This window comes from Dunckerocampus dactyliophorus, chromosome 1 (genome assembly GCF_027744805.1).
Source record: "Dunckerocampus dactyliophorus isolate RoL2022-P2 chromosome 1, RoL_Ddac_1.1, whole genome shotgun sequence".
NCBI classification, from domain to species: domain Eukaryota; kingdom Metazoa; phylum Chordata; class Actinopteri; order Syngnathiformes; family Syngnathidae; genus Dunckerocampus; species Dunckerocampus dactyliophorus.
Window position 1 is genome coordinate 13,309,342 of NC_072819.1, and position 27,896 is coordinate 13,337,237.

At 42.1% G+C, this 27,896-nt stretch overlaps 1 protein-coding gene across 2 annotated transcripts; it reads right to left on the bottom strand.

The window, feature by feature from the left end:
• Positions 1–10: 10 nt before the first annotated feature.
• Positions 11–27,661, bottom strand: LOC129193303 (protein NDRG3-like). Of its 2 annotated transcripts, XM_054797794.1 has the most exons (17): positions 27,476–27,661; positions 22,850–22,936; positions 22,690–22,722; positions 21,153–21,258; positions 20,933–21,053; positions 17,059–17,121; positions 16,929–16,989; positions 16,468–16,554; positions 9,702–9,758; positions 9,502–9,605; positions 9,334–9,399; positions 8,754–8,805; positions 8,613–8,660; positions 8,370–8,405; positions 8,202–8,253; positions 7,971–8,009; positions 11–7,109 (listed from the first exon to the last, which is right to left on the bottom strand). In XM_054797794.1, the coding sequence occupies exons 2-17, from the start codon at positions 22,907–22,909 to the stop codon at positions 6,976–6,978; spliced, it is 1,119 nt and encodes a 372-aa protein (XP_054653769.1). In that variant the 5' UTR covers positions 22,910–22,936; positions 27,476–27,661; the 3' UTR covers positions 11–6,975. The 2 variants fall into 2 exon arrangements, with proteins under 2 accessions (XP_054653769.1, XP_054653770.1); XM_054797795.1 differs by lacking the exon at positions 7,971–8,009 and having other exon boundaries at positions 27,476–27,660.
• Positions 27,662–27,896: the final 235 nt, after the last annotated feature.

A 27,896-nucleotide genomic window follows, 5' to 3' on the forward strand; every position in this document is an offset into this window, starting at 1 on the left:
CGAGGAGCTATTTACATAACAAGCTTTTATTTCAGTACAAAGATTCCATTCAAGTGGAGGAACATTCAGCAAGTACAAATCTTAAATGTTGTAAAACAGGTTTTGTTTATACATCAGGAGAGAAGAGTGAAAGTCTCAGTCCAATAAACTTAAGTTGTGCCAAGAGATAGTGGAGGCTTCTTCGATGCTCCACTAGAGGGCAGCATCACGCCATAATACATACGGGTGTCCAGTCTTTATACCAGGGTCCCATACAAAAAATGCAAGGATGTGAGAGCCATTTTGTACAATCTGTCCATGAATGCTAAACTCGGAACAAAATCAACATCTTAGCTTTGTCTTACAAGGGACAACGCAAATTAGTATAATATCGAATAATAAGGGTCAGTCTCCTGAAAAGGGTACCACAAGCGTGACATAGCAACCAAAATTGAAAGTTATTTTCTAACCAATTTACATATTAAAATAAGGTATCGCTATAATATATATCATCTAGATTACTATAAATGCTTTAAACCAGTGGTTCTCAGCTGGTTTGGCTGCGGGACCCACCATCACCCTTCAAGCAGCCACCCAAACTGCTGAATTTTTTTAATGCAGACTTCTCAAATATCTTATTTATCTGATTAATTAAATGTATGTATTTGAAGATTAAAATAACTGTTTGCAACAATTATGCAGCTGCCTAGAGGGCACAAATATCTGAACGTTTTTCAAGCATTATATCCCGCCCTCTTCCTGCCCCGTGTGTGTCAGCTGCAGCCCAGGTAACGCATGCGCAGGAGCATTTGCTAAGCGCTGCTGCTGTGATTTTGAGCCAGTTGTCAACAATCCCTTTAATGAAATGACAAAGTTCAGGGGTTGCACGGTGGCCTATTGGTTAGCATGTTGGCCACACAGTCAGGAGTGAGTTCGAATCTCCGTAGGGCATCTCTATGTGGAGTTCGCATGTTCTTCCCGTGCATGCGTGGGTTTTTTCTCCAGGGACTTCGGTTTCCTCCCACATTCCAAAAACATGCATGTTAGGTTAATTGGTGACTCTAAATTGTCCATAGGTATGAATGTGAGTGTGAATGGTTGTTTGCCTATATGTGCCCTGTGATTGGCTGGCGACCAGTCAAGGGTGTACCCCGCCTCTTGCCCAAAGTCAGCTGGGATAGGCTCCAGCATACCCAGAACCCTAGTAAGAATAAGTGGCATAGAAAATGGATGGATGGACATTAAGGTTCAATTTGAATTTGAGGTGGTGCAAAATAAAAGAACAAAACAAGTTTCATGCTCATTTCAGGAGCAATGAGTTTTTATCCTCAAATTCATAAATTATTTGAAAAAAAAGTGTCTAAAGGTTTTCAGCACGTTCAGGGAAATGTGATCAGAGCATGGACCTGGATGAGAGGTGAAAGATCTTCAAGAAAATCAAGCGAATCTAGTTGCTCTGCTTCAGCACTCAATAGGTAAAATTAATAATAGTAGGAGGACCATTTCTTCTTTAAACCAGCCCTCAGGTCAATCGATGGAATTGGACATGAAATGCTTCCCAGTACCTGGTAGTCTCACTGTGAGCAGAATTCCACCGTGCAACACATGAACCTTCGCTTTATGCCGCGCTCTTCATCAGATATCTAGCTGTGTGTTGGTCGGATGGAGCATTAAGTCCACACTCGATGTCCTTCCTCTACCGGTCAAGCTTGAACAAGTCGGCCATAAACATGAGCACGCACCTCGTGGTGGCGTTGCAAGTGAATAGCACCTGTGCAAGGTGCATTGCCGAACATCAGGTCATTACGTTGGGGTTTTTTTTTTTGGCAAAGACCCTACGACCCACAAGTTGACAATCACGCTGAAAGGAACAAACGTCTACGAATGAGCACCTGACAAAACGCAATGTTGGAATTGCCAAGAAAACACGTGACTTGAAGAAGCAGGGAAAGATCCAAGGCACTTAGAGTGCCAACTGCATAATTTACATCAAGTTCAATGGAGGACCAGAGGCCAGAGTCTGGACCAATATTAAGACCACATCAAGAAGACAACATGGAAAAGGAACACAACTCACAAACAGGAACGACGCAGAGGGAAGGATCACATTCATGATCATCATCAGCATGCCACAAGGGACTGATCAACAACAAGCATTGGGTTTAGGACGAGAAGCTCGACAATTGGAAACCTTTTGCTTTCCAGAACACAAGCAACTGGATTTGGAAAAAGAAGAAGATCCGAACACTATTTTTTTTTTTGCCATATCAAAAACTGCTGCTGTTACTACACGTAAGAAGAATACACTAATAATATTCATATTGGCCATAAGTTGTCTATTATCCACATAAACAGCAGAAGCATGTATGCAAATTATAACATCATCAGACAATATTTGCATCAGATCAAGGAACCCGTCAAAGTAACTGCAATCTCAGAAACTTGGATTAATGCTGACGAGGGTACGGACGTGGAGCTGGAAGGTTGTGAAACGATCTGCATTACCAGGAACAGTGGAGGAGGAGTGGATGTGTACGTGTACAAATATCTGAACTACAAAACATGTCATGCATGTCATGTGCTATCGATAACATTATTGAATGATTAACGATCAAAATCTGTAAAGAAAAAAGCTATTAAGTTGTTTCTATAGGACTGGATCAAAGCAATCTTCACAGACATCAGGGAAAAAAAAAACATCTTCCTATGTGGGGACTTCAATATTGATCTTCTGAATCCAAACAAGATAACAGATGACTTTCTAGATACAATGTATAGTTTGAGTCTATATCCTAAAATCACCAGACCAAGTAGAATAACAGACCACTGTGCCACGCTAATTGATAATATATTCACTTATGATTTTGATAACAACACAACTAGTGGTCTGCTAATTAGTGACATCAGTGACCATCCTCCCGTGTTTACAACCAAAACTATAAAAATAGGGAAATGAAAGACAAAAGAATTTTCCAAAGCTTAAGCACAGAGGACAGTGTCAACGCTTCTAAGAAAGGTCTGGAAAAACAAAGATGGGCGAGGGCGTACGATGGAAATGATGTATGTGGATGAAGCATATGAACACTTTCTCAATACTTATATGGAGCTATATGATAAGCACTGTCGCTTGAGAGAATGTCCAATAAGCAAAAGAGTAAGAAAAGAAGAACAAAACAACATTATACCAGAGATTTATCATTCAACAAACTAAAGAAGCAGAAAAAAATATTATAGTCTATTACGAGACAAAAATAAAAGTAATATGAAAGCAACTTGGTGCATTCTAAACAGTATTATTAGGAATGGTACTAAGAAATTCGACTACGCTCTTTATATCACGGTTGGAAATGCCAATTATGATGATATGAAGGAGGTAGTTGAACAGTTCAATAACTACTTTGTAAATATTGGACCAAAGATGGAGGAAAAGATTCCAAAATTCTGGTCAGTGGAGGAACTGAATGAAACTGTAGACAGGACCACTAACTCAATGTTCCTCACTGATGTAAAACGAAAACATCAACTGATTGTAATGGAATCGATACGGAAACAATAAAAATGGTAATCAACCAGCTGGCAGAACCACTGATGTGCATCAGTGACTTATCATTTCAGACTGGGGAATTTCCAAAATAATGAAAACAGCTAAAGTATTTCCAATTTTCAACATCAATTTACAAAACTGTGAGCCAGTTTCATTATTACCACAATTTTCCAAAATTATTGAAAACTTATTCAGCAACATGTTGGACAAATTTATTAATAAGAATAAATTACACGCAGACAGCCAATACGGATACAGAGCTAACATTTCATCTTCCATGAAACTGATCGAAATTACTGAGGAAATGACCAACGCTATAGACCGCACAAAGAGCGCAGCTGCAGTATTTATGAATTTGACAAAAGCTTTCAATACAATTAATCACAACATTCTAACTACAGAATTAGAAAGGTATGGAATCAGAGGGTTTATGCTGAATTTGTTTAAAAAATATCTAGCTACCAGGAAGCAATACGTGAAGCTAGGAGAATATACTTCAGCATGCTTTAATATATCGTGTGGCATACCCCAGGGGTCAATACTGGGACCAAAACTGTTCAAGCTATACATAAATGATATCTCTAAAGTTACGAAAGACCTAAAGCTAGTACTATTTGCAGACAATACTACTGCCTTTTTTGGAGAAAGTACACAAGAGCTAATAAAAAAAGTCACACATGAAATGACTACACTAAGAAGCAGATTATCCCTGAACCGAAGTCAAACTAAGATAATGGCAGAAAGGATACTTATGCACAAACACAAATTGATGGAGTGGACATTGAAAGGGATAACGAAAAAACATTTCTGGGGGACATTTTAGATGAAAAGATGAGCTGGGAATCTCAAATTAAAAGTATACAACATAAAGTGGTGAGAAATACATCAATATTGAATGAAGCAAAATTCGTCCTTGATCAAAAATCACTCCATACACTCTATAGCTCTCTGGTATTACCATATCTAACTTACTGTGTGGAGACTTAGGAAAATAATTATAAAATATACACTATACACTTCACTGACTAAAGGTACTGCAAAAAAGATCAGTTAGGATCATCCATAATGCTGCATATAGAGAACATACAAGTCCTGTATTTCTAAAATCACAAATATTAAAATTTGCTGATCTAGTTGATTTTCAAACAGCTAAGGAACTGAAACAATGCACTAACATGAGTGATTTTAAGAAACAATACGAGCAGTTGATGTTTGCAAAGTACCAGGAAGAAGAGTCCTGTGTCCTGTGTACATACAATACTATGTCGAAACAATACAGTACAACACTCACGACTAACTCTTCATTCTTAGGACTTCATTGTCAGTACTCACCCAGTATCCAACTATGTTCTGTCTATTTTATACATATTATTTCCTATGATAATCATATGAAGTACTGTAGTGATGGTGACAAACATTTTGACTACTATTTTAGCACATTATTACATTGCCTATCACTTTCCTATGTATTTAAACCAGCAAAGAGGGCATTTGGAATACAGGAAGTAGACAAATGTATTACAATTGATGCAAAACGGATGGGGGGTAGGATTAAATAAGCTTTGCTCCTTCCTACTCCTACTCCTACTCCTAAACCAGACAGCATTACCATCACAGCTTTAATCTTACCTTAAAGTGTCAAAAATGCCCCAGCATGATGTAAAAAAACAGTTCCCTGAAGTGTATTGATTAGAAAAAATAGATCTTGAATGTAACATGTAACACGGACACCATGACATATTTCTGATTTTGAATCAGTGTCTGATTTTTGACGAAACAAACCAAGAAATAACACGCAAATACTCTGAAGTTCACATCGTGTGTCACGGCTCATTTGCATGAAGTCCTCCTCGATTCAGTTTTAAATACATTGTGTGCGGACTACGCGGGTTACACTTGCTTTTTGTCGGAGTTTGGTCAAAGTACATGTTGGATAAAGCAAAATGCGTTTGGTGCACAATGAGGTGTTATACATCAGAGCAGCTGAAGCGTTAAGTTTTGCATGCCACAAAATGGCGGGGCGCAAATGGGCTGCAACTGACATCAAATCATGTTTTATACACAACAGACCCGCAGAAAATATAAAACACTGTTTCCCCTGTTTAGTCAATGTGTTTGCAACATATTTTTATTTGGTTCTAGCTTCAAATCAGTGTCGTCTGTGTGTCATGCCCTGTGATGGCACCCTCTCTGGTACCTCTTTCAGAAGACTGACCCAGATCGCTTACCTAATGAATTCATTTCATTTTACAATATGGTGAGGGCCAATTTAAAAAAAAAAAAATAAAAGTCAAACTGACCCTGGGGCCACACTTTGGACACCGGTCTTATAATATCAACAAACTTCACAGTAGGGCCAAATGTCATACAATTAGGTGCAGAACGTTTATGTCTTTATACACCACCACAATAGATTTGGAATACAACAGTCAACTGTGTGACTGAAGGGACAATTACTATTCAGATATTACAGCCATTTTGGCCGCTTCTGAGCTATTCTACATTGCATGGCTGTAACTTAATGGTAGATTTTAGCCAAAGCTCTTACATTAAAGCTGAAAGTCTGCACTTCAATCACAGGTAGGCTGTTTTATTTCAAACCCATCGCGGTGGCATATAGAGCAACTAAAAAACTCAAAAGCCAACTGCATCACTTGTACAATTTGAAGTTCTGAGCTGTTAACCCTGCTTGTTACGATGGTGGACAGCTGAACTAAGTCACTCACGAGACTGCAAACACTGGACACTTTTCATGCCAAAACTCCACAAGCAGCATGCTGTCGACAGGCCCGGCTGTCTCAATAGAGAACACTTCAAATGAAGGGAAAACAAACAATAACACGCCTTACAGCCATGCTAGCATCACCTGACACTGACACCTTTTCAACAGAAAATAAGCTTATTCAAGAACATAAGTGAGGCTCACTACACTGTGGACGGCTCAGGATCGTTGATGAAATATTTCCATAAATTCAACATAATTGGTTGCAAAAGAGAGGATAAGTGGCATAGAAAATCGATGGATGGATGGATGGTAGCAAAAGAGCATTTGGAGCAAGCAGCTACAACTAAAACAGAAAGATTCTAGCAATATTAAGCAACATCAACAGGGTCTGAGCCACTAAAACAAGCTGCAGACCACTCAATCATAAATACAACACCTCATATGAACGCCATCTACAGCATCACCACGGCAACCGCAGGGCTGGAGGGAGGGAGGAAGTGAGTGCAACACACCAATAACAGCTTCCTTAGCGCACCAAGATGGCCGCATCCGTTGCTACCTCATTGGGAGAACTTGCTCAGCTATGATGAGAAGGATTCTAACGATGACAGAGGCTAAACTGTGGAGCTGCGCTCAGGAGGAGAGTGAGAGGAAGCCGTCCTCCGCCGTCATCTCCGCGGCGTGCATCGCCGGCGGGAAGAGGGAAGGGGATGGGGGGTTGTGGGGGTTAGGGGCTGGCGGTCGGGGCGCCCTCCGGGGGAGCGTTGGTGGAAACGCGGCTCCGGACACCATCGCTTGAGCCGACGCTTGAGGCCGAGTGAGTCCTGGAACGGACCAAGCGGGTCATACCGGCCGTGGGCACTAGAGGACGACAGACAGACATGAGTTTTAATAGCGATGTTTGTTCTTAAATCAATTGTTGACACTGAATGATGATGATGGTAATGTATGTCCCTGTTCACGCTGAATACCATTATGGTCACTCCTGTGTTAGTAGTCGACTTCATGATGCAAGACGACATGAACGCAGCATTTTACCATATGGTACCTTGTATATAGCATCCATATCAAAATGTACCCAAATTTACTGTCTGCTGGAAATTCAGGCTGTAGATGAGTGAGGTCTTCTAACCCAGCTAATTTAAACCCAGTTAGGTCCTTTTAGCCACATTTAAAATGTTTATATTTTTGCAAGTGTAGCCCACCTGGTTCAGCCAGCCCTGCCGTGGGCTCAAACCTAAGCCCTTCAGAATGAGCGTCGAGCTAAAAGGCTGGATAGTGAGGTTTACTAACATACACTTGCACAGCTGGCATCCGTTACACTCACCACCCTAAACCTCACTCTCATCCTCGTCTCATCCAAGTCATGTTGAAGGCTTGTTGATAGCAGAGGGAAAATATTCCATTCCTAACAGCACCAATGTAAGCCGCCTGGCTCAGCATATACAGTAAATATAGTTGCTGATGGCTGTTTAAACACTTGAGTGCAAAGGCAGGATGTTAAAAAGTGGCACGCTACAGATCAGTTGTTTTGGTATCCTTCTACCACTGCTTACCAAAATGAAGCCTAATGGTGTGCTTGGTGGAAATGGGTGTGGTCACAGATAAGCTGGAAAGTCGATGTGCAAGATGTGTTGTTAAATGCTGGCAAAAACAAACACCATGCAGACAGACACACATGGACAGATGAGAAGTGGAAGGGTGTTGAAGAAATCCTGATACCTGATTGGCTGCTCAGGTGGTTTAATACAAGATGAGGGACTAGAAACAAACCAACAGTAGAACGCAGAGAAGAGGGGAGAAACCATACGATACAGTTGTTACAACAAGGGACACACACACATGCACACACACTTTGTTTCGCCCATTACACACACATGAACTGTCAATGTTTCAGAAAGGAAGAAGAAGAAGACCAACAAGACGTTAGAAAAAAAAAAGGTTGATACTCACTGTAGCCCATACCCTGCACAAAATATTTGAAGGCCTCTGCCAGTTTTCCTGGCTAAGCAAAAAGAAAAAAGAAAAAATACACAATTGAAAGTGCCCCTAAAAAGCATTGAGCAGGCAATGGACACTAATTGGCCGATAAGGAGGAAATAAGTCATAGGAGAGGCTGACCTGCACCACTTGTGGAAGCCCTCCACAGTCTGCCATCTAGAGGACAGACAGAGAATTACACTGCATGGAAGCAAAATAGATGCGGAACCTCAAAAGTCCAAACACCCCTGATGGTTGTGGAGTTCCTAATTTTGCCCAAATGTTTAACGTTTGCACTGTGCTTTGTAAAAACCCAACCCTGAAAAGATGAATGCTCATGTCAAGAAGGCATTGAGTCAAACAGCTGACTGGAGGAATTAATACCTTGAGCAGGGTGGTCTTGGTGGGGTTCATTCTGGAATTACACTCCACCTGTAAATGCACGCACACACACACACACACACACACAATACAATATGATGCTACAAATTGATTTGAGATCATAGAAAGAGGAAAGATGCTCACCACAGCGTCGACAGCAGGCGATGTATCTCCAACCACCAGCAAGGCAGGACACCTAACACGCACACATCAGAAAATACAGCGGAACCTCTCAAGTCAAATATGATACATTTCACGACGCTGGTTGCCCTTGTATTTGTTCAGATTTGGAAACAATGTTTGACACTTGAAATGTAATTATTCTGTTCCAGGGTCAAACTGTGACCATCATAAAAGCTTTAGTAAGTCTACAGGCAACACTTTAAGCCACATTATACAATACACACGTTATACATCTTGACTTGACAAACAAGTGAGCGTATGGTGACGCTGGTGTCTTACTGACTTGAATGTGAGTCTGCTTACTTCACGTAACTTTCTGTCTGTATTCTTCTTCTTCTCTGTGGAAGAAGCGGCGCAAAAAAAGGAAAATGTAACTCTGATGCTGGCTAAACTGCACTCTCGTGAGGCACTCTCAAACTTTGGCAGCGTATTTTACCCAAAACATTTGGTTTTATTCAGACTTGTAAGACTTGAGAGGCGTTTGAGTTTAGATACGACAGTGTCAAGAATAAACAGTAGAAAAAATCTAAACTGTGGTTACCTGAGCGTATTGGCAGTGTTGTCATTCAAACCAGCTGCTGGACGCTCCATCTGCAACTCTGTCCGACTAAAAGATAAAGTTTTACTTCCCAGTGTCCCAACAAAAAGGAGTTTCTCGCACACGCGCATACACACAACCACACAGACACACACACACACACACACACACCTATCATAGCTGGTATAAAACAGGGCCAGATTGTCCAGGGGAATGTCCTGAGAAATGTGTAGCCTGTACGTCTGGATGATCTCCTTGTTCTCTGTCAACTCATCCTACACACAATGAAACAGCTTAGTGAGGCATCTGACACATCTCTAGCTACAAGTACATCTTCATCTGCGTGTGTGTGTGTATATACGTGTCCTCACAGTGCTGAAGTGGTGTCCCATGATGATGTCCACCAGGTTGCTGGTCCAGCCACTCAGCTGCAAGACATTTATAATGCAGAGTAGACACGTGCATGCCAGATGAGGGGAATATTACATCCTGTCAGCCAATTTCAGGAAAATGCAATGAGGCTCACAAGACTAAACTAAGAATAGTAGTACAGTGGAACCTCGGTTTTCATCATTAACCTGTTCCAAAAGGTCCAACAAAAAACAAAATGTACAAAAACCGAATCAATCTTTTCCATAAGAAATAATGTAAATCCAATTAATCCATTCCAGACACCCAAAAATATGAACACAAAACATTTTACACAGAATAATTATAGTTTTACAATGCAAAATACACATAAATGACCAATGAAATGGACAAATGAGCATTTAACATCACTTTTACCTTTATTGAAGACTGTTGTTGGTGAACACGATGATGAGGGGGAGGGAACGGTAGAGCCACACAGACGCTGTTTCATTCTAGTCCTCTAGTCTAGTCAAATGTAACTATAAAGAGTAGATCACTTAAACTTTATTGTAAACTTCAGCAGCAGGTACCATCATTATTATACACATTGGCCTGGATCACTATCTCTTTTTATCTTTGTTAAACCATTTCTGTTACATGCTCATGTCCTCGTTCTGTTTCCTGCCTTCTCCTTGTTTTCCTTTACCTCAGATACCCCACTCCTGGCTGGAGGTGGAGCTGCTGGACGCACCTGACTCCCATTACCACTGACCTATTTATGCCGAGTACTGCCAGCTGTGAGACGTCGGATTATTGAGCCTACTACACAAACCCTAGAGCTTCATCTCGTCTGTTTGCATTTTGCCTTCAGCAGCTACCTACCTCTTTTGTTTCACATGGTGCAACTTTTCGCCATTGCCTTTCGTTCACATTTTTGTCCATTAAAGACTCCTACGACCTCCACAACCTCTTGCCTCTGCATCTGGGGTCCAGACACACACGCCGCATTGTAGAAGAATTATGTGACCAAGGATTATGGACCCAGCGGAGACCAACCCCCTTAAACGAGCACTCCACAGTCTCGCGCATCGCCTGGGTCAGCAGGAAGAGCAGGTCGGCGCGCTGGGCGCCTGCGTGACCAACATGGCCCAGAGACAGGACTCTCGGTTGAAAGCCCTCAAGGCGCAGATCTACACCCTCCTGTCGGCTGCTCAGCTCAGCGCCGCCTCCACACCTCTTCCAGCCACCGACGCAACTCCGTCACTCCTCGAACATCCCGGCTCATCCTCTGTTTGCCCCTTGCTCTCAAGGCCTTTTTCAAGAGCGTTTTTCGGGCGACACTGGTGACCTGCTCTCCTTACTAACACAGTGTGAACTGCATTTTGAGCTACAAGCTGAGGCCTTCCACTCTGAACGGGCCCGGGTGGCGTTCGTCATCTCTCACCTGTCTGGATGAGTGGCTGCCTGGGCTACAGCCGAATGGGGGCGCCAATCCTCCATCTGCTCCTCCAATGCCGCCTTCTCCCAGACTCTGGAACAAGTTTTTCAACGGACGCCCCCGGGCCGCGAGGCTTTGCATGCGCCATGTTACGTCTCCGCCAAGGACGGCGCAGCGTATCCGACTACGTTATAGAGTTCCATGCTCTTGCAGCCCAGAGCGACTGGAACCCCTGAGCACTTCTGGATGCGTTCTTCTCCGGACTATCGGACACCATCAAGGATCACATGATTCCTTCGGAGTCCCCTTCGCACCTCGATGACCTCATCTCTTTGGCTGTCCGTACTGATAAGTGCCTTGCCGCCCGAGAGGAGGATAAAAGCCATCGACGGACGCAAGCGTCGATGGTCTCATGTGGCTCTGGACTTTGTTACAGGCCTTCCACTGTCCTGTGGCAACACGGTCATCCTGGCGATGATGGACGCTTCTCCAAACTGCCCTTGAGACTGCGGACCGGCTTGTGCGTCACGTGTTCCTGCTCCATGGCATCCCCCTCGATGTGGTCTCCTCTGCTGTGTGGAAGGCTTTCTGCAAGGAGCTCAGGGTGTCGCCCAGCTTGTCGTCCGGTTACCACCCTCAGACTAATGGCCAGAAGGAGCGAGGCAACCAGGACTTGGAGGCTGCCATCTGATGAGTGAGCCATCAGCAACCTGCCTCTTGGGCCCTCCACCTACCCTAGAGAGAGTACGCCCGTAACACCCTGGTAAGCTCTGCCACCGGCCTCTCCCCATTCCACGGGGCCTATGGGTATCAGCCTCCGGCCTTCCCCTCGTTGGAATCGGAGTCAGCAGCTCCCTCTGTGTCTTCCCACCTACGCCGTGCTCACCTGGCGTGGCGCAATGCCAGGGCAGCTTTGGCACGAATGTCGGAGTGGAACCAACGCCTGGCCAACCGGCATCGCATGGTGGCTCTGGATTATAAGCCTGGACAAAGGGTCTGGCTGTCCTCCCGAGACCTGCCTCTCCACACGGAGTCCAAAAAGTTACAGCCCATGTACATTGGCCCATACACCTTTGAACGTATCATTAATCCCTCCTCTGTTGTGCTTCGCCTCTCAGACTCCCTCCCGATCCACCCGGCGTTCCACGTCTCTCTCCTCAAGCCTGTCACTTCCAGTTACTGTTACATGCTCATCTCCTCGTTCTGTTTCCTGCCTTCTCCTTGTTTTCTTTTTCCTCAGATCCCCCACTCCTGGCTGGATGCGGAGCTGCTGGACGCACCTAGATTCGTCTCGTCTGTTTGCATTTTGCCTCCAGCAGCTACCTACCTCTTTTGTTTCACATGGTGCAACTGTTCGCCATTGCCTTTTGTTCACGTTTTTGTCCATTAAAGACTCCTACAACCTCCACAACCTCTCACCTCTGCATCTGGGGTCCAGACACACACGCCGCATCGTAACAAATAACCCCTGCAACCTGTGTTAAAAGGTTCCTACCTTTACATTACAATCTATTGAACAATCCCATCAACGCTATCGTTGTTCTTTTCTATGACTTTTTTATTGAATTCAAGAGTCTTTCTCATCATTTTTATCAAAGTTCTGGTCACTTTTTTGCAGCTGTATTTAATATACTGTAAAAAAGCTTTTAGGAAAAATACATTGACAAGCTATAGAACTGGACAAATAGACTTTTTAATTTAACTAAGTCACAAAACAATGAAGGTACATTTTTTAAATGCTTTATAACTTTGCATGAATTACCTAGGCATGATGCTTTTAGCTGTTGAACTTTTTTCCACAAATTGAGATAACCTAAAAATGATAAAAGTTAAAATAATGACAACAGTTGTAGCTGCTACTACTAATCATTTATGTTGATATGTTTTCTTCTTGTTGTTATGTAAAGACACATGTAAAATACTTTGTAGACTGCAGTAGATTAGTTTATGTTCACGCTAAAAAGACTACAGTTCCCATGATTAGCCTGCGGAAGCAGGAAGTAGGTCCGAATTACAATCTCCTATGATCGTCGAGGAAAAGGCTTCTTGAGACGTCATCTGTACTTCTGTGAAGAAGGTGTCGGACGTTTCGCTCCTCATCCGAAGAGCTTCGTCAGCGAACTAATAAGTGCTGGTAGCTTAGGCCTTAAATACAGTAAGAGTGGGCGGAATTGGTGTGCCAACATCCTCCTCCTATTGGTTCGTTACACTAAGCCTGGGCGGAGTAGTGGTATAATCCTATCCTGTTATTAGCACCTCCGATAAAAGGGAAGTGTCGCTCCCTGAATTGGGTATGAACGACTCTGATACTGGCTTGCTAGCATCTATTGTTCTGGCTCGGCCCTGCCTTCACCTCATTTGCAAGACTAAGAGCTGTGGGTTTTGGTCTCAGTAACCTGCTGAACACAGGCTCCAAATTAAACCTCAAACCACCATTCCGATTCAATCATGGGTTCTGTGTTTGACAAAAATAGCTTCCTTTACTCCTCTTTTAAACCATCTGTTTTCTTTGGCCAAAATCTTTACCTCGCTGTCCTGAAAAGAGTGATTGGTAGCTTTCAGGTGTAGATGTACTGCCGATTGAGGACCACTAGCATTGTCCCTGCGATGTTGATAAAGCCTTTTTTGGAGCATTTGCTTAGTTTCCCCAATGTAGTGCTCTTTGCATTCCTCATCTTTACAGTGGATGGAATAGACCACATTGCTCTGTTTCTGGTTTGGAGCCTTGTCTTTAGGATGCACTAATTTTTGTCTCAGGGTATTTACTGGTTTGAAATAGGTAGGAATTTTGTGTTGCCATAAGATCCTCTGGAGTTTTTCGGAGACCCCCGCTACATAAGGGACTACCACTCCTCTCCTTTTTGCTTCTGTGGGCTTTTGGGTTTCTTTCCCTACTCTCTTCTTTTGACATTTGTTAAAAGCCCACCGTGGGTACCCACAGGTTGAGAGCGCTCTCTGGACATGTTGTGTTTCCTTTTTCTTTCCCTCAGCACTAGTTGGTATTTGTTCCGCTCTATGTTGGAGGGTCCTAATAACCCCTAGTTTATGTTGTAGTGGATGGTTTGATTCAAAAAGCAGGTATTGGTCAGTGTGTGTGGCCTTTCTAAAGACCTCTGTAAGTAGCTGTCTGTCCTTTCCTATAATTACCTTGCAGTCTAAGAAGGCTAGTTGGTTTTCTTTAGTGTCCTCGCGAGTAAATTTGATATTGGTGTCCGCCGCATTGATGTGATCTGTGAAAGACTGAATTTCTTGTTTTTTGAGTATGACAAAGGTGTCATCCACGTATCTAAACCAGTGCCTTGATTTTGTCCCTGAGAAGGATGTGAGAGCCTGTTTCTCCATCTCTTCCATGTACAGATTCGCCACTATGGGTGAGACTGGTGAGCCCATAGCACAACCATGAATTTGTCTGTAAAATTTCCCTCTAAACTGAAAATATGTGGTGTTAAGGCAAATTTCCAGTAATTGGCAGATGTGGTCAGCACTAAGTTTTGTTCTCCGATGCAGAGTTGAGTCCTCGAGCAGTCTCTTCCTCACCACCGAGACTGCTGCTGAGGTGGGGACAGATGTGAAAAGTGAAGTCACATCATAAGACACCAAAGTTTCCTCTGGCTCCAATCTGAGGTCTTTGATGCTCGCCACAAACCCTTTTGTGTTCTCTATATGATGATCAGTGTTGCCTACCAATGGGGATAAGACTGTTTTTACATATTTCGCTACATTGTACGTGGTAGAGTCAATGCTACAGACAATGGGTCTGAGGGGAAACCCTTCCTTGTGGATTTTTGGAAGGCCATAGATACATGGTGAAGGCAGGGCCGAGCCAGAACAATAGATGCTAACAAGCCAGTATCAGAGTCGTTCATACCCAATTCAGGGAGCGACACTTCCCTTTTATCTGAGGTGCTAATAACAGGATAGGATTATACCACTACTCCGCCCAGGCTTAGTGTAACGAACCAATAGGAGGAGGGTGTTGGCACACCAATTCCGCCAACTCTTACTGTATTTAAGGCCTAAGCTACCAGCACTTATTAGTTCGCTGACGAAGCTCTTCGGATGAGGAGCGAAACGTCCGACACCTTCTTCACAGAAGTACAGATGACGTCTCAAGAAGCCTTTTCCTCGATGGACAACTCCTGTACGACTGAGAGCCTACACAGACAAATCTCCTATGACATGTTTTGATAGAAGTCTTATGCAGCATGTTTTGATCTGACAAATAAGTAACTTTGATCAAATGTAGAATTACTTCAGCTTCTGCTTGGACATTAACACAGCGGCAGCTGTTCAACTCTGATGGAAAAAAACTGCTACGAGTGACGCTGGGAACACCGAGGTAGGTAGGATTGTAAGGTTTATTATAGTGTATGCAAAAACCTAAATGTGCGGTTCCAATTCTACCTCGCACACTGCCACTTCCATAATACGTGTACTTTAGACCAGTTAGTGGCGATGCCACAGCTCACAATCTGATTTGCTTCTGGCCGCCCTGTTCTTGTGAGACAGGTTTTCCCTAAACAAAAAATATTGTCACATTTGAATCTCATCAAGATCTTGTGACAAACCAAAATAAATACTCAGTGCGCTTGAACACCTCACCAGCCATTGGTACACTGTGCTTATTAGGAGGAAGGATGGAGACAGATAAGAGTTCACTGTTCTTTGTGCGTTCTATGAACAAACAAAACACACACACACACATAATGAAGATGATTACAGGATTCCCTGGTTGGAATCTGTCTATAGCAGAGGTCACCAACGTGGTGCCTGAGGGCACCAGGTAGCCCCCCACGGCCAAACGATACGCCAGCAAGCCTGCTTTTCATGCGCCCGCAAGCCTGTTTTTCATTCAGGTTTTCAGTTAATAATGTGAGAATACAAGAAAGAAATGCATTGTGAAAAACAAAATGTGAGTTAGCAGTATTTTGTTAATGTTCTGGTAAAACAAGCATATTCAGTTTGTTTGTGTTCAAATAAGCTATAAAAATAAATGTTACAAAAATAAGTAAGCCATTTTCATTTTGTAAAAGTAGCTCTCACAAGAAAAAACGTTGGAGACCACTGGTTTTTCTACAGTGTCCCAACACTAAAAGAACCACTATCCATTCTTAACAGAGAATGCGTCACCAATGCGTGGATGTTTTGTTTGGGCACTGAGCTAGTTTGTTAGGCGCACTTTTTGGTTATACAATAACCGTGATAGGGAATGAAAATCGAGACATACGTATCTTTACCAGCATTTTCAACAAAAAACAATTCCTACCAAAACCGGGACGTACAAACACCGAGGTTCCACTGTACTAGGCCTATTATAATGTTGACGTGTGTGCGTGTGTGTGTGAGACCTTGGATGCGGCCCAGTCCATCCAGCCCTTGGCACAGGGATCAATATTGATCAGAACTAAACCCTCCACCAGACTGGGCTCATTCAACTGTAACACAACACCATCATCACAGTCATCATCATGGACTGATGCAACCCAAATATTATGTTCCTTCAGTATTCAGAGGAAGGTCCAAAAGCTATCACATGGACCAAACTATTACCAAATTGATCAGGCGTTGGATGACACCACTTAAGTTTTTTATTTTGTTTTTTTTTATTTTGGACAATTTTTGGCTTCCAACTTCGTGGTAGTACTTTGGAGAAAGCCATTTTTTGTTCCCAGTACGAAAGCAAGGCCTATAAAGGCAAGCAGGACCTCTCTCAATACTTTCGTCCATCCATGTGAGGTCATGTAATAGCATGCAATCATGTAATGTAATAGCATACAGTCAAGTAATGTAGTAGAGTGGATTTACTCACAGCGAGTTTGGTGAGAATGTAGGCTCCAGCTCCAACTCCAATACCAATCACGCTCTTTATCCTAATCACAGAGTTTAATATGTGATGGAATAACTACATGAACATACAGTATTTGAACTAGCAGACTTACTGCAGCTGTGTGAGGACTGACGGCAGCATCGTAGCCAGCTCGTCCATCGTTGGATACTGGTACCTAAACACACACACACATACATATTGTACATATTGTGCAGTATCTGACAAACATGCATTGTACATACAGTAGCTGACAAAAGTTACTGTAGCCCTCACATTTCAGCAAGAATATGGATACACATTGAATATGGATATCACACTGTCAAATGGCAGCCTTGGCCAATAGCACTCATCATAAATAAATTGAAAAACATACAGTTAATCCATGTGATCGGTATTGGTATAGCTCATAACCCTGATGGGAACATCCCTACTCATAGGTGCTCAATTGGGTTCAAGTGTGAAGGAGACATACAGTACCTCGCCACTCCATCACCTTCACCTTCCTCAGGAAGGCATTTGTCATCATGTTGGAAAACTGCTATGCGGCCCAGTATTACAATTCTGAGTTGGAATTAATCCTCACGGTGAGGCTGCGTTTCAGTTTTATGCTGCCAAAATCTGGAACAGTCTTCCAGAAGATGTGTGACAATACTCAACTTTGGCAATGTTCAAATCCAGGCTAAAAACGCTGCTATTCAACAGTGACAACTATGACAACTGAAAGTATTTTATCTGCACTCTTCAATTTTAAAATGTTTAGTTTTATGGAGTGATTTATGGAATTTTATGTAATAATTTTAGAATGATTTGATGTTTTATGGAATGATTTTATGAAGTGATTTCACCCTTCTTTTCTGTAAAGCATTTAGAATTACCTTGTGTACGAATTTTGCTCTATAAACGTGCCTTGAATTGATCGCAACTGAACTGTTCAGGCTGTCTTAGAAGACGTTTCACCTCTCATCCGAGCAGGCTTTATCAGGTCATGCTCAATGACTAGATGGGACAAACACTAATCTGAGTAGGACAGCTCTAGTCTGAGGAGTTGGTGCGGGATTCAAAGTATTTATTCTCTAAAGGAGAAGGCATGTCCTGACAAGAAGGGTTTAGCTTGTTTGTGCTGTCAAATGTCATTGGGATGCAATGGAGTGGGACCTCTGCCAGCCAACAACGGTCTTTTGACTAAGTTGGAATTGGAATTCTTTTCCTCAATGAACCACAGCTCCACAGTGCCAGCAGCACTTGTGCTTGACTGTTGGCAAGACACAATTACAGTATCTTGCTACTCACTTGTGTTGCCATCTATTTCAACAAATGGGTGTTGACTCATTCAGTGAACAGTAGGGTTTGGATATTGTTTACATCAGGGGTCACCAACGTTTTTTCTTGTGTGAGCTACTTTTAGAAAATGAAAATGGCCACAAGCTACTCATTTTTGTAGAAATGATTTTCATACCTTATTTCAACCCAAACAAATCAAATATGCTTGTTTTACCAATACATTCCCAAAATGCTGGTATCCACAACTCACATCTTATGTTTCAGAATACTTTTCTTTCTAGTGTTCTCACATTATTAACTGAAAACCTGAATGAAAAGCAGGCTTGCGGGCGCCTCATGTGGTCGTGGGGGGCAACCTGGTGCCCGCGGGCACCACGTTGGTGACCCCTGGTTTACATATTATCAGATACCAAAATGGTACTTTTGAAACAGCGCCCAATACGGTACTTGTAATCTGTCTCAACATCTTGATGCGTTGGTTCTATAGCGGAATGAACAGAGTGAGCGAACCCTCCTGTCAGTCATTCAGTCCCTTTGTCCCAGTGGGGGAGAGGCGGGGCACTGGCCAGGCACTAGCAAGTGCACACACAAAGTGCTGCAAGTGAGTGTCGTGAGGAATAACAACCAGGCAAACGCAAATGAGCGATTCTCCTGCAAGGGGTACCAGCAACAGTGCAGTTACTTCGAGGGTCATGACGCACAGACTACAGTGATTTGAAGCCACAGCCATGTGAAAATATACTGCAAACATATTGAATAAACAGGGGAAACAGTGTAGAATAATTTCTTCATGCCTGCTGTGGAAAAAACACAATCTGATGCCAATTTCAGCCCATTTGCGCGTCGTAATTTTGTGATATGAAAAAGTTTGTGACAAAGACAATTAAATAAATAATACAAAACAGTGGAACTGTTTCAACTGCCATGATTCCCGAAGTATAACACCTCATTGTGCACCAAACACATTTTTCTGCATCCAAAGCATGTACTTTATACTCTGACAAAATGTTACACTTCATGAAACGTAAACAGCGTATTCCAGACACAACGTTGCTAAAAGTGCGTCAAGTATGTATATGCAAATGAGCTGACGTCTGCATTGACACACAATGTGAACTTATGCGCCCGTATTTTACGGGTTATTTCTCTGTTTTTTTGTCTCTATTCAGACAAAAACAAAAGAGACACAAAATCAGAAATATTGTGATTGTGTTTTTTATTTAAGTGCAATTTTTTTCATTCCATTTACATTACTAAATACTAGCGATCCACATTTTTTGGCCTCCGATCCGCCCCTTTTTTTTTTTACAGTCTTGCGATTCAATACCAATCCTTTTTTAAAATAATAAGCTTTTGTTACAAACATTAATTTGTGGAATTAAATATGCTAATGAAAATAGTTTTTCAACGTATTGCTGCATTTACTGTTTTGTTATGCATGACCAACAATATTGTTTCGCTTTTATAACAAACCTCTATGAGTCAGGTCCCTAATCCAATAAAGGATCCAATAAAAGTCCATCCAATAAAAATAAAATTGGAAAAAATGGGCGTGCAAAACACTTTTAGGGTAGGACTAATCACTCGACATGGTTATAGAGCAATTTGTGGTGTGATTTTGAATATATGATTTTTTTTTTTTTACAAACTCTCTTCAGCGCAATATTAATTTATTACAGTTCCTAGTATGAACAACCAGCGGTTAGAGCAGCACTTCCCGTGCGGGCAGTAGCGGAGCCAGAAATTTTTCATTGGGGTGGCCAAGGTGATACTATTACTCACGATGGGGTGGCAATAAGTTGATACCTGAAATGTCTAGATGGCCAGTGCGGTGGCCGGAGAGTGACCAAGGTTGGCCACGGCCACCACGTAGGTAACTCCGCCACCGTGTGCGAGCTCCCCGCACAATGACACAGCAGTCCGGGCACAGTGAGGGGGAACTACCGCTGTAGCTACGGAGCCTAATATCCAAAGTCCATCGTGAAACTAACTTCACCACGGTACACCGCGGACATATCTGCATGGTTGTGTTGTGTTTTCTTCTTCTTGCTGATGGCAGGAGTCGAGTGGCAACCAGCTTTGAGGCGCATTACCGCACCTACCATATTAGAGTGTGGCCCAGAGTTACGAATGTGATACAGCAACTGGATTAGCCCGATCTTGTGGCGGAAGCCGATATTATCCGATCTTCAAAATACAGCGGATCGGAAGTCGATCCTAATCCTGAAGATCGAATCGGGGCGTCCCTACTAAATACTCTTGAGAAATGAAAGTTTATTGCTTTTAACACAGTGTACTTGCATTATTATGCCATATATTATCATTACATTAATAAAATTAATGGTCTCGAAATAATGTTGACAATATCGTTTAACGCCAATCATTTGTAGGACAATTATCATCCAGCAAAATTTGTTATTGTAACAGATAGTAAACAACGGTTAAACAAACAGTGTTGACTTTAAGCACCTGTTGTAGGTGGCGGAGTCTGCATCTTTTAGGCATCTCAGTCTGAGCATTTTAGCTGGATGCTCTCCATCATTTGTGCAGATGAACTAAACTAACATCAAGCGTAACACCGTCATGGCAGGAATTATAGCTAATTTTTGCCATAAAGTACATGTAGATCCATATTTACTTTCTATAGTATTGTCCTTTGACAGTTGTGTTATGACAACCTTTTATACAAATCTCATGCACGTTACCCGGTAGGGAAAGTGGGAGCATTCTCCTGTTGTCCTGGAGCGTCAACGTGCAAAACCGAGAAGTGCTGAGTCACTTCCTGCATGTCCTCGTAGTTAAACAGGCTGTTAAAACAAGACTTGTCTACAAACACACAAACATTACACATTATATATATATATATATATATATATATAATTTCATTACATAATACAATATGTACTCATGTGTGTATTAACTCACGGTTGAGTCCAATGTCATGGTAGGTGAGGATGGTAGGTCGGTTGCCCTTAGCAACCCCTCTCATGGTCACGTGCAACGCACAGTGAGTCGTCTCCACGTCGTACTCCTGGACAACAACAAATATAAACATGAATGTGCTTTTACAGTCGGAAATATTCCACTTGGAAGCTGTGAATGAATGACTTTAAAGCATTCCAGTCAAAAGGAAACAAAAAACATGGCTGAGAGCAGTGACAAGCTAGTATCAGATGTTCATAATTAATGCCGTAGCCCTAACAAAACGCTTTGCATTCTCTACAGTTGAGTAAACATAAACCCATAGCTACAATATACAAAATATATAAACACACTTTTTGTAGACAGAAGTGTGAATTGATTATACGAGTTTTTTGTAGGATCTCTTAACATTTTACATTCTGCATTGATTTTTGCCACAACTTTTAAGAGGCTGGCAAGGAAAACACCCATCTTGAACTCCTTGCAGGTGGATGCGCAAATTGTGTGGTAATCTCAGTAATGAGATGACGCCTCACACATCCCATTATCTTCACCTGGCACAGACAAACACACATTTATACGCTCTTAAATACTCGAAACTCATCAATCTGAACAGAATAAGAATTTCATTGCATAGTATAACTACCTGTTTTACTGTGCATATAACAATAAAACTCTGGAATCTTGAATCTTAATCTATGAAGCAGATTTTTTAATAGCTAATTTATAATTGTGTGGGTTTTTTTAACGGTGCCTCCAAAAATGGGAAACCACAGTAGTGTAAAATAGCGCAAAAAACTGTGACTTAAAACCAGCCTGTAGAGTTATTAAAGCTTTTATGATGGCCACTGTTTGACCCTGGAACAGATTATTTCTATGTACATTATTTTCTATGTGAAAAATAGTTTCCTAATTTGAAAAAAAATACAGGTGAACGAGTGACAACACTGCCTCCTAAAGAACACGATATGTCGATCAGGTCTGCAGAATGAGGCCAGAGGCAATGTTTCAGAAAAGTCTAAAGAATAAAAGGTCCACCACTTTGGTCTTTCAGGTGCCTGCTGGAAAAAAACGGTCACATGTTTGGACCTGGAAGAAGAGGATGAACTCTCATTGGCTGCTAGCCCAGTTGTCTGTCTTATGTTACAGTAAATCACTGCCGTGTGTGTTTGCGGGGAGGTTGTGTGTTCAGTGACGCTCAATGAGGATGATGATAGAGGTCGTTATTCATGTGAATTCCACCGTCTCGTCCTCTGGGAGCTTGTCGACACCACACAAGTCTTTTTTGGAGGCGACTCCCACACAGCAGAGCCAGCAGCTATTTGTGTGCTGCTGCCATGTTCTGCCAAGCTGTGCCATGTGTGGATTTAACGCCACACTCCATCACACACGATTTGTTTTACAGCAGCTACAATATTGACAGGAGCTGCTAAAGCCTCACGGCGACATTGCTGCGCCTAAATTGGATTTCACCCACATTGTGTCACGTTGGAGGGTGCACTCTCACATGGTACAAGCTACACAACAACAAACAACTCACCTGACAGTCAAAGTCCTGCAGGTTTCCTCCATTCTGACAGCAGAGAAAGACATGGTTAGATTTATTTCAGGAGAATAATTCCTTTATTTGGAGGACTAGAGTGGTATTAGCACGTTTCGATTTTTTTTTATGAGAATGAAACGGCATGTTGTTCCCTCACCTGTCCAGTCAGGAGCGGTTTGATCTCAGTCAGCTGGACGTCGTGAAGTTCTTCCATCATGTGACCACTTGGCTCGACAGCTGACGACTGACAATATTGCACATATTCATCTGTCAGGATTTTTGAATGACACATTCAACGGCAAATAAAAACTGTGAAATTGACTAGTGTCCTGTTATGTATCGCAGTCATCTCTAGAGGTTTAAACAGTGTAGCCAATCAGCCAAAGATAACACGTTTTATAAAACAGTGTTTTCTGAAAGGAATGCGTCAAAAACACGGTGGACGACAAACTTGCAGAGTTTTGGCATTTGTGAGGGTTGGACTCACTTGTGTCAGATACTGTATGTCCTTAAATCAGACAATCCAGTCAGTTTAACATCTTAAAATGTTAAACATACAACATTGTCATCAGGCAGTAATGGTGTATTGTCATTCTAGCCAATTGAGGCTAACAGTGTGTGTGTGCTTCCTGCAGGGTAACTGGCTGCGAACCAAAAGGCAAAACAAAGCTGCAATGTGATGAGAGCACGTGAACATTCTCAGCCATCTGCTGTGGTTATATCTAACAATAGGCTGATTCGATGCTCTTAACGAGGAGAAACACAGATAACATCAAAGGGATGTCCCGATTTACATTTTTTGGCTTCCAATCCGATCCGATTTTTAAATTTTTTTAAATTTAAATTTAAATTTTTTTCCGCCTGATCCTGTGGTGGAAGATGGTGGAAGAAATACAGCGGATCGGCAGCCGATTCCGATCCTGAAGATCGGATCGGGACATCCCTATAATGTTGCAGTCTGCAGTTGTGTTTATTTCTCTTAACACCGAATTAAAAAAACAAAATTAACATTTGAAACACATATCAAAGCTAATATACTGTACATGACACAAATACTGTACACTGTATTTCCCAAGTGAGGAACGACTTACAGTACATGTGTATTTGACGGCGATATATACCGGTAGGTTATGCGAGGCATTAAGTATATGTGAGTGTATGTTTTAGTGTGGCATACAGGTTGCAATCTCTAGTATTTGAGCCCCTGCTGATTTTGTAAGTTTACCCCCTTACAAAGATGATCAATCCAGAACTTTTACGATAGGTTTACTTTAATAGAGAGAGACAGAATGTAAAAGAAATCTCAACTCGTTATGTGGATACAAGACACCTACCACAGAAACAGGCTCTTCCATTCAAACCTCTCTTCCACGATAGGAAAGACCAAAGAGCTGTCAAAGGTCCTCGGGGACAAGATTGTAGACCTGACAAGACTGGAATGGGCTACAAGACCATCAACTAGAAGCTTTGTGAGAAAGGGACCGCTACTGCCGCAATAATTCATAAATGGAAGTTGTGGAACTTTGGCTGGCGTCATTAATCTGTTCTAAAAGGTCTAAGAGTACATTTTTGCCATAAAAAATAATGCAAATCCAATTAATCCGTTTCAGACACCCAAAAATGTTGACACAAAACACTTGTCAACAGTTCTACATGTAGAAAACTATTTTAAATGCATATAGATGACGAATGAAAGGGATAAATGAACACTTAACTTCACTTTTACCTTGACTGAAAACTTGATTGTTGACAAAGATGAGGCAGTGGCATCATTTTCGTGTTTTACTATGAGTTCTTGTGGGATTCAACAGTATTTAACAACTTCTTTATCAAAGTGCTGCAGACTCGCGGCGTAACTGTGTTAGTTAGCAAAAAACTACAGAGTCAACCACTGATGATGTCATAGATGCACAAAGGTGAGGTAACCACCCAGGATTACAAGGGAAGAGCTGGTTAATGATCTCAAGGAAATTGGGAGCACTGTCACCAAGAAAAGCATTAGTAACACACTGCTGTAATGGATTGCAATGCTGCAGTGCCTGTAAGGTGCCCCTGCTCAAAAAGACATGCACAGACCCGTCTGAATTTTGACAATGAACATGAATGTTTCAGACAAGGCTTTGGACAATGTGATGTGGTCACATGAGACACTGGCATCAACTCAACTTGAACTTTTTTGTAGCAGGTAAATGCTGACTATCAGCCCAACAGCACCAGAAGAAGCACATCAACATACTAGAGTGGCTTCACCAGTTTCTGGAACTTAACCCCATAGAAAATTTGTGGAGGAAGCTGAAACTTGGAGTTGCCGAGCGACAGCCTCAAAGCCTTTCAGAGTTGGAGAGTATCTTTCAAGAGTGGACCAAAATGCCTCCTGCGAGGTGTGCAACCCTGGTTACCAACTAAAAGAAACTGTTTGGCTGCACCGGTGTACAAGCCGCACATATCCACGCCATAAAGTGGCATATTATGACGCGCACGAGTCCGTGATTACCAATCAACTCTTTGACAGGAGCCAATCATGAGCTGTGAATAAACTCACGACGAGCTTGTCAACCCATTGGAAATTGCAGGAGGTCATTACTCAATATAACAGTCTGACTCACAATGTCATCTTACAAACAACATTGAACTTATCACACAGGAACTACACTCAAACGTTACACCTCAGAAATATAGAAACATGTAAAATGTACAATGAGATATTTAGTGCACAGAAAGATTTTTTTTACTTTTCATACAACAGAACACATCATCAATAGGGTGAAACTAACCTGTCTCACGACGGTCTAATCCCAGCTCACATTCCCTATTAATGTGTGAACAATCCAACGCTTGGTGAATCCGTGTCAGAATTGAACAGCCCCCTAATTCCGTTTAAATGTCAGCTCTCTCTCTCTTTCGGTGAGCTGTTTCCTTGTTTCCTTCCAATGGCAGTAGTCCTACGCGAAGCAACTATGTTTCCTTGTCTTGACAGCCAAATCCATTGCCATCCAACCATCTTCTTTGTCGCTTATCCTCCAACCCATTGCCTTAACTTGAAAGTGGCATCATATCCATTTCTTCCTGCAAATTTGCACAACGCATCTACATTCCGGTACAGTAGGTGGCGGTATGCACCTAAACGTTGGTTGTGACCCGCCACAAACAAGAAGAGGAAGAACATCAGCGGATATGACCTGTACGCCTGTGATGCTACGTAGATTGCATAAGGTTTGCGTAAGGTCACTCATGAAATTGAGATGAATAGATACTTTATTCATCTCCAAGAGAGCAACACTGCATTTTATGTTTTGTTTTGTATGTAGTTACAGTATGTAAATGTAGTTTTTAGCCACATATTAGCTGCACTGGTGTATAAGCCGCAGTGTTCAAAGTTGAGAAAAAAGTAGCGACTTATACACCAGACTTAACAGTATTTAATTGTTAATATTATATCAATTATAACAGAGCGCAAGAGTCTCAAGCATGTTATTTCACTCGGAAAATGTGAAATGAAGAGGAGGGAATTGTTAGTCGATATGAGTCCGTTTTTGCCTTGACTGCTAGTTGGGGGACAATGGGAGACAATAAAAGTGCTGCTAATTTGTGTTAAGAAAACATGGAAAAAAGAAAGTCAAAGCCATCAAAGGCACAATCTAGAAAGAAGAGGAAAGAAGAAGAGGAGAAACGGGTTCAAAATAAGCTAAAGTTACTTGGTGGCTATAGACTAACTGCTGCATTTGTTCTCTTGACAGAGTTTTAATTGTGCAAATGTGGATGCAAGTCAAATAGTATTTAGGGGGAGCTTGTGAAATATTTTGGAGCACCTTTCTGCAGTTCTGCAAAAAAACATTCATTTACAACAGTTGTGGGAATGTGTATTGAGGTGGAGGGCTGGGAGGGGTTGTACTTGAAGGATTTGTGCACTGCAAAAAAATTACTTTCCATTCTATTTTTTATGTATTACATTTTTTTTGCTTATTTATTAATATATATTTTGTAGGCTTATTTGTCTTTGTAAAGAAACACTAGTAGTGACAATTTGATAACTGTGTCGTGCTGGGGGCGGGGGCGGCGGCACAGCTTCAGTCCGCCCAGGGCATCATTCAAGCCAGAACCGCCACTGACCAGTACTAAGCCACATTTTTGATCCGACGTCAAATACTTTTTTCCCTCACATATTAATTAATTAACAACTTTCATTTATTGTTATTTTTTCACAATTTTAAATAAGAATATTCTCTTTTACAAGAAACCAACAATTAAAATCCTGGCCTGTTCATGTCTTTGTAAGGGGGTCAAACTTACAAAATCAGCAGGGCAACAAATGCTTGCTGTCCCCACTGTAAATGAAGTCATCACATGCACAATGCACACCTATCATCACATTGAAATGCACTACACAACGGTAATAATACACATATTGAAAAACAACGGCGCTTGTTTTCTTTGCCAAGGCAGAATTATTGGACCACTGTGTGCCTATTGAAGTTGCCTGCGTGTGTATCAGTCATAATAAACATCAGCAGATGAGCTGAGCCTTATTGACGAGGGTGCATGCTAAATGTTAGCTAAGGACAGGCAGCTGCTGCGTAGCAACCGTTACTATGGGAGCCGTTTCATAGTCTAAAACATGCGCGCTCACACGCACAGACACACACAAATATATGTACATACGTGTTTATATTAACATACATAGTTAGTATGAGACCACGTCACCATTAGTCATCTTACGTTGGCTAGCTAAATAGGTTAGTTCCATTCCCTTGGGCTGAAGGAGCTAAGCCGTTGGGCCACTTACCGTAAAGTCTGGTTCGAACCAAAATGGGGTGAAGTGTCGCGGTAGCACGAGGAGACCGGCTGGGATCCGTTTGGACGGCGACCAGACTGGTCTGGATCTCTTATGTCTTGTTTCCGTTTAAGGAACGTAAAGTCGCCTGCGCTTGTCTTGAGCGTTGAGTGGCGTGCGTGCTGCGAGCTAGGGGCGGGGCTAAACCAACGTAAACAACTGCTCCTGCGTGCCAACGCTGCACCAATTTCCCTATCTGTCAACATTAGATTTCCAAATTACGCACCTTTTCCAAATATCACAAGTACGCACTGGTAAAAACAATACGTGAATGACAAAAGAAACCATAAAATATACCCACCAAAACGTTTGGCACTGAGTACCACCTCTACAATATTTGCTACCTAAGGTCACCTTAACTTTAGCTTTGAAC

Coding starts and splice junctions, on each gene's coding strand:
- LOC129193303 (XM_054797794.1), bottom strand. CDS start 22,909: ATGATGGAAGAACTTCACGACGTCCAGCTGACTGAGATCAAACCGCTC. Junction 9,606..9,701: donor TGGGACACCACTTCAGCACT/GTGAGGACACGT, acceptor CATTGTGTGTAG/GATGAGTTGACAGAGAACAA. Junction 8,806..9,333: donor AACACTGCCAATACGCTCAG/GTAACCACAGTT, acceptor TGTGCGTGTTAG/GTGTCCTGCCTTGCTGGTGG.